This window comes from Myotis davidii, unplaced genomic scaffold, assembly GCF_000327345.1.
Source record: "Myotis davidii unplaced genomic scaffold, ASM32734v1 scaffold1277, whole genome shotgun sequence".
Lineage (NCBI taxonomy): Eukaryota > Metazoa > Chordata > Mammalia > Chiroptera > Vespertilionidae > Myotis > Myotis davidii.
The window spans coordinates 2,466,050-2,472,743 of record NW_006290682.1 but is presented as its reverse complement, the minus strand read 5'-3'; the positions used below and the strand labels follow the sequence as shown (position 1 = coordinate 2,472,743).

The following is a 6,694-nucleotide window of genomic DNA, read 5'->3' as shown; positions in this document are numbered from 1 at the left end:
CCACACTCAAGGGGCCAAAGAGCAGCATGTGGGTTGTGAGCCACGGTTTGCCGACCACTGCTTAGACTTCTCATAAGCAGGAGGCCAACTTCCTTATGCCTGGATTTAGTGAATAGTTTTGCTTATTTAACATAATTTTATAAAAGTCCATAATCACACCAAGAACTGTACATTAGCGTGGCTTGAGAATATAATATACAACCCATTTGTAGAAAGGGAAATCGGCCATGTTTCTGTTCCTGATGAGTGGGGATTGTTATCGGTAGGGCTGAATGGAACCGCATATGACCTGCTGTATGTGAAGGAGATCACATGTGGGCGTGCATGTGCTTGTGTTGTACTTCAAACGCAGGTCTTCTTTCAGAATGTTCTATCGTCACTATTATGGGGTCATTATTCTCTCCCCTCGCTATGCGAGACTTTTTCCATTATACTTCATCTAATTTTTAGGGATTGATGAGAAAGGCAGCTCACAATAGCCATTTCATCTGGACAGCTCATGATTTATAGCTGGAGAAAGGTACTCTTGGGTCCCAGTTGGAAAGCATGATTAAGTGTACTCGCTGTCTAGGAGAGTGTCCTGGGTACATGAGTACTAGTGCTGTTTGCAGTTTTTAATTTTCAGATGAATATGAGGCAATCAGATATAGTTCAGATGAGAACAACGAACACAATTAAACACTTGGAACGTAGAAGTCATGAGGAAGGAACTGGCTTCTCTGACAGAAGAAAGGAAATCATTTTAAGGATATAAGAGGGATGAGAATCAGCTCTTATCTACATACTTTGGAAGAGAAACCTATCCAACCAGTCGTAGAAGGAAATTTAAGAAATAACACAATGAAGTTGGTTGTATACTAGACCAAACTTGTAAAAATACTGTACATTACTCTCATTGAAAGAACAATGAAAGTGAAAATATCCATGCCTACCTTCATGTGATATTTTGAGAATTAGCACAGTGTCCAAGACAAGCAAGCATTTAATAAATAGTTAGTTTTCTTTCTCCTTCCTTGAAGAAAATCAAGTCCTAAGATGGTGATTTTTTTTTTTTTCCTGGACAAGGGGTTGGCAAAGTACAGCCCGTGGGCCGGATCTAGCCTGTTTTTGTTTTTAATTATTTTATTGATTAAGTTATTACATGTGTGTCCTTACCCCCATATTACCCCCCATCCCCCCGTTTTTTAAATGGTTTATTGGAACACAGCCACGCCCATTCATTTCCATATTATCTATCTAGGCTGTTGTAGAGCTACAGCGGCAGAGTTAAGCAGGTGTGACAGACCTTATAATCAGCATAGCTGAAAGTATTTACTCTCTGGTCCTTCACAGAAAAAGTTTACAGACTCCTGCTCGGGGAGAAAGACCAGCATGAAGGAGCTGTCTGGTGTCTTCTAGCAACAGGATTAGATTGTTTTGTCTAAGGGGCAGTTGACTGTGAAAATTAGAATGAATAAAAGGTCAAGGCCATCTGCACTGATTATGGAGATGTCACTAAGGTGGTGTTAGGTGCTTTGCTTGGGGTCCACTGGGATGGCCATAGGTGTTGGCACCGGTAAAGGTCAGTCATGTTTATGCCGATCAAGTACACGCACTGACGGAGCACTGACCACGCTAGGTTTACTGCCCGCTAAACAGTCACGTGATATCATTTTGATGTTTCCTATCCTGGAATAAAGTGTATTTTAAAAGCGGGAGGTATGAGGTGGACAGTTTGGTCCTTCCTCTCCCATGTGAGGTGGCCTTGACCTTTTCAGGAGGTGAAACTTCTCAGCCAAATAGAACAGGCCTAACAGAGAACAACACCTGGCCCATTTTTCTTCAGTAGATGAGCCTTGAAATGGAAGAAAAGATTCCCTTTTATGTTTTTTCCTTCTTCCTGATTCTTTACTATCGAGAGTAGGATAAGATCAGGTCTGAGAGTCATTACAATGCGTGCTGTTTTTGTGCCCTCATAAGTCCCCCGCTTCAAAAGCAGGCCGATTTTATTCTTTCGAACAGGTGGCCTCTTATTTCAAAGGCCCTGAACTCCAGGCTGCTACTGAAAAGTGCCTGACATGTCAAAGGGAAGCATCTTCAGTGGGGACAAAGCAACTCAAAGCGTCTATTCTGTCCCTACTCAGCCTTGAAAATGAAAACAAAAGCAAGGCGAGGGCAAGGCCAACCAATCACACCCGAGACAGCAGCTCAGCAGCTACCTTCCCCGCGGCCCGCACTCACCTCTCGGTGATATTCTTCGCTGTCTGCAGGAATCGCGCGTGGTCGTTCTCCTTCAGCGAGTGCTCTGCTTGGGAGATGAGGGATGCCGAGCGCTCGATGCACTGCTTGCAGTTGGCAATCTGCTGGGCCAGCTTGCGGAGCCTCATCACCTTGGAGAGAAGCATGGAGAGCGTTACACGAGTCTCCTCGTGCAGTGAAAGTGCGTCGGGCTATCCCAGCCGTGGGCAAACTACGGCCCGCGGGCCGGATCTGGCCCGTTTGAAATGAATAAAACTATTGAAAAAAAAGACCGTACCCTTTTATGTGATGATGTTCACTTTGAATTTATATTAGTTCACACAAACACTCCATCCATGCTTTGGTTCCGGCCCTCCGGTCCAGTTTAAGAACCCATTGTGGCCCTCGAGTCAAAAAGTTTGCCCACCCCTGGGCTAGACCCTTCTGATGCGCAGATTTTGTTATATGTAAGTCATCCTTCAATACAAGTTCAAAACGTAGGCTCAGGGAGATAGGGAAATACGGCGATCTGTTATGGATTCTGCTCTTATCAGCGGTTCTCAACCTGTGGGTCGCGACCCCTTTGGCAGTCGAATGACCCTTTCACAGGGGTCGCCTAAGACCATCCTGCCTATCAGCTATTAACATGACGATTCATAACAGCAGCAACATGACAGTTAGGAAGTAGCAACGAAAATAACTGTATGGTTGGGTCACAACATGAGGAACTGTATTTAAAGGGCCAGAAGGTTGAGAACCACTGTCCCTGGAGAAGTGTTGCTAATTTGTTTTATGAAGAAACACTGACTTGCGAATCGCTTCCCTGTTGATGGGGGAAGGTGTTACTCAGTGGTAAGTTACAGAGGGTCACCAGGCCTCTTGCCTTGACTACTACACCCCATTGCAGTAAGACCGCAGAACATGCTGGAACTGTGTCTTCGTTTTCAGCTTTGCCATCAAGAAAACATCACATCTCTGTGGTACAGTAAAAGCCATTGTGTCAAAAGATCTTTGCAACCCATGGTATAAAACTGTGATATAAAAAACATTAGGTATTATGAGTTCCCCACACTATCTAAAACGCACGCGTTAAATGAGCAGAAAGTGAGCATTTTTTCCATTGATTAATATTTTTCCTGTTGAGCAGATGAGAGGAAGCCAAAAAAAACACAGCTGGGCCATTTCCCCTCCCTGGGAACGTCATTTCCAGGCACTTTGTGCTCACTTGATAACTAAGAACTATTTTGATAAGCATTTCCCAGTCGGGATAAAAACGCACGCTTGGTTCCAGCCTTCATTCCACCCCCCGATTCTGTCTTACTTGAAAAGGACCCTCCGACGTAATTGACCATAACCTCGGGGGCAGGCCAAGATAAGTCCACCGTAACCCACTTGACCGCTGGCCCTGGCGTTGGCAATGCGCTGCGAGATGAAGCCCTCTGGCCAGAAGCCAAGATAAAATTAGACTGCTAATTGGAATTGCCGGGTGCCTAGTGCCCCCGTCCACACAGCCGGGGCCGGGTCTTGGCTGGCTTTCCGATCGTTCCGGAATGGAAAACAGCCCCGGGTGGAAGGCTAGGGAGGAGGCCAGGTCATCTGTCTTGCAGACAAGGCTGGCTCAGGCTCCCCCAGAATTCCTGCTCACTCCAAGAAATCCCTGCTTTCTCCAAGTCATCATTATCATCCCCATGCAAGTCTCATCGAAGGAAGGAAGGGGATGGCAGAGCTGGAGGCCTCCGAGGAATGTCCGATTCCAGCTCGGTCGCACTACGGAAAACAGAGGAAGTGAATGCTGAATGGAGAGGCAGCGGCCACGAGATTTCAGGCCAGAGCGAGAGAAGTTCTGGAAAGTAAAGATTTAAGGAAAGAAGTGTCCAAACTTTGGGGCAACCAAGATGTGATCTCAAGCCTGGTAAAAGACTTCACTCACTATGATTATAGTGACCACCTGCAGTAGATGAACTGTGTTCATTAGTTGAATGCAAGAACACTTATTTTCCACCAAGTAGAACTGAGCTTCTAACATCATTATATCCAGAGGTAAAGCTAAGAAAGGCAGAGTCCAATTCCAGATATGAGAACAGGTCCATGAGAAAATGTCAGAGGAAGGAAAAATGACTTCAAGTCCCTAGAACAGTGATGGCGAACCTTTTGAGCTCGGCGTGTCAACATTTTGAAAAACCCTAACTTAACTCTGGTGCCGTGTCACATATAGACATTTTTTGATATTTGCAACCATAGTAAAACAAAGACTTATATTTTTGATATTTATTTTATATATTTAAATGCCATTTAACAAAGAAAAATCAACCAAAAAATGAGTTCGCATGTCATCTCTGACACGCGTGTCATAGGTTCGCCACCACTGCCCTAGACTAAAGCAAGTACATGGAATATTTAATTATACAACATAAAGAATGCTTTCAATTATATGGCAGAATTGAAGATGTTTAATACAATTCTAACAGAAGAAAAAGAAAGTCAAAATGTTCCCTTAGAATAACTTCATGTCAATCACTTATCCTTTTGGCATGCCTATTAGTGACCACACAGTCCACACATGTAACAATGCTTGAACTCCATTTTCTTCTTTCTTTTCTTCAGTCATGATACTGGAAATTAAAAGTGACATAAGTGGAAAAGAAAAGAAGCCTTAAGTCATGCATAAGTTGAAGCAAGCCAAAATAAGAGCCTCCTCTGAAAATATGGGAATGTTTTACAGAAAACAATTGTTGGCATAATTTTAATTTTAGTTCAGTGTACACTTCCATCCAATAGACCAGACTGGAACTTTTCAAACCCAGTGTGGACAAGAATCAGCTGGGGATTTTTTTAAAGGAAAAATGAGTTGTTTGCAGTCCCTCTCCAATGTCCTAGGTAAGGAGCTGTAACTGGCAGAGCAGCAGGAACCAGCATTTTAAGGAGAAATGAAAGCTTTTTGAACTGTAGGCGATGAATCATTAGTCTGCTCAGGGCTAGCATTAAAAAACAACTAAATAGAAGAGGAGAGGAGAGGGGAGGAGAAAAAAGGAGCAGAGTGCATTTCGGGTACAAAGGGCAAGTTATGTCTTAGAAAACCTTTTTTTGTTATTGCGTGCCTATGCTGAATTTGATGTCACATGTATTTCTTACTATAGGTTTCATTTAAAAAAAGAAAAGAGAAAACCATTGTTCTAAGATGGGTGTTCCCAAACTATGGTCTGTGGGCCATATCCAGCACGAACCCTATTTGTATAAATAAACTTTTATTGGCACACTGCCACATTCATTCATTTTTGAATCTACGGCTGACTTCACATTACAACTTTAGGCAGAGGTGAGCTGTTGCAACAGAGACCATATGGCAAAGCCTAAAATAGTTATAATCTGGATTGTACCTTTACAAAAAAAGTTTGCCGACTTAAATGATTCTAATCAGATGGCACAGATTTGCACCACACTCGGTGAAACACTATCCTACATGGTATAGCACTTGAGAATCAGACACTGAGCATTTAGCAAAATACTAATTTCATTATAAACCACTTTTTAATGTATTATTTGAAAAATCTGACAAAATGAAATATGATTTTGTAAAAAAAAAGATTTCTATTGACTTTTAAAGAGAGAGGAAGGGAGAAGGAGAGAGAGACATTGATGTGAGAGAGAAATATTGATCAGTTGCCTCCTGCATTCCCTCTATTGGGGATTGAATCTGCAACCCAGGCATGTGCTCTGACTGGGAATTGAACCGGCAACCTTTTGGTGCATGGGACAATGCCCAACCAACTGAGCCACCCTGGCCACGGTGAAATTTTTTAAAAGAAATAACTAGATACGAATACATAAGATTCTCTGTATGTATGTATCACTGCTGCAGGGGAAATTTTTCTGAGTTGGCACTGTTGGGGCAGTGTGACTGCCACAGTGACATTTTTGGAATTCATTCCATACTCATCATGGAAATATTCTCTATTGGAATGTCCTTTTAGTGGGGACATAGACCTATTTATGTCATTTTATTGGTTGTTTATTATTACCTTACATATGCTTTTAAAAGTAGTCCTTTATTTTTCTTTAAATGTATTTTAAATGCTTATATATGTGTGTAGGATTCCTATCCTAATATTGCTATGGCCAAATAATTGATCCTCGATTGACAATTATTTGAACCAACAATGAAGTCCGTACTCAGCATTTCTGTAAGGCTTCAGAAAAGCCTGAACATTTAGTCCAAGTTAATCATCTTAAATTTGGGGGAGTTAGAGTACATAAAAGCAGTGAAAAGAAGGACCCTTTTTTTCTTTAGCTGCGACCTTCTATCTTAGATCTGTGAACATAAAATGCACATTTTGCTTAATCTGGAATTTTCCATCAGCTTTTCATGCGTTGATATGAAATGTATCCCCTACTACTGAAGAAATAAGACAATTCTTTTCCAGGGTGTCTCATGGCTCGAGACTCTCATGCAGTTCATCTAAGTATAAAGGCTGTCGAG

At 42.3% G+C, this 6,694-nt stretch overlaps 1 protein-coding gene across 2 annotated transcripts in view; it reads right to left on the bottom strand.

Moving 5' to 3' along the window:
- MID1 (midline 1) overlaps positions 1-6,694 on the bottom strand; it is a 124,849-nt gene that overhangs the window by 33,242 nt on the left and 84,913 nt on the right. For both annotated transcript variants that reach the window (XM_006763803.2, XM_006763805.2), the window contains exon 5: positions 2,221-2,369. In XM_006763803.2, coding sequence (XP_006763866.1) covers positions 2,221-2,369 — 149 coding nt within the window. The remainder of the gene's footprint in view (positions 1-2,220; positions 2,370-6,694) is intronic.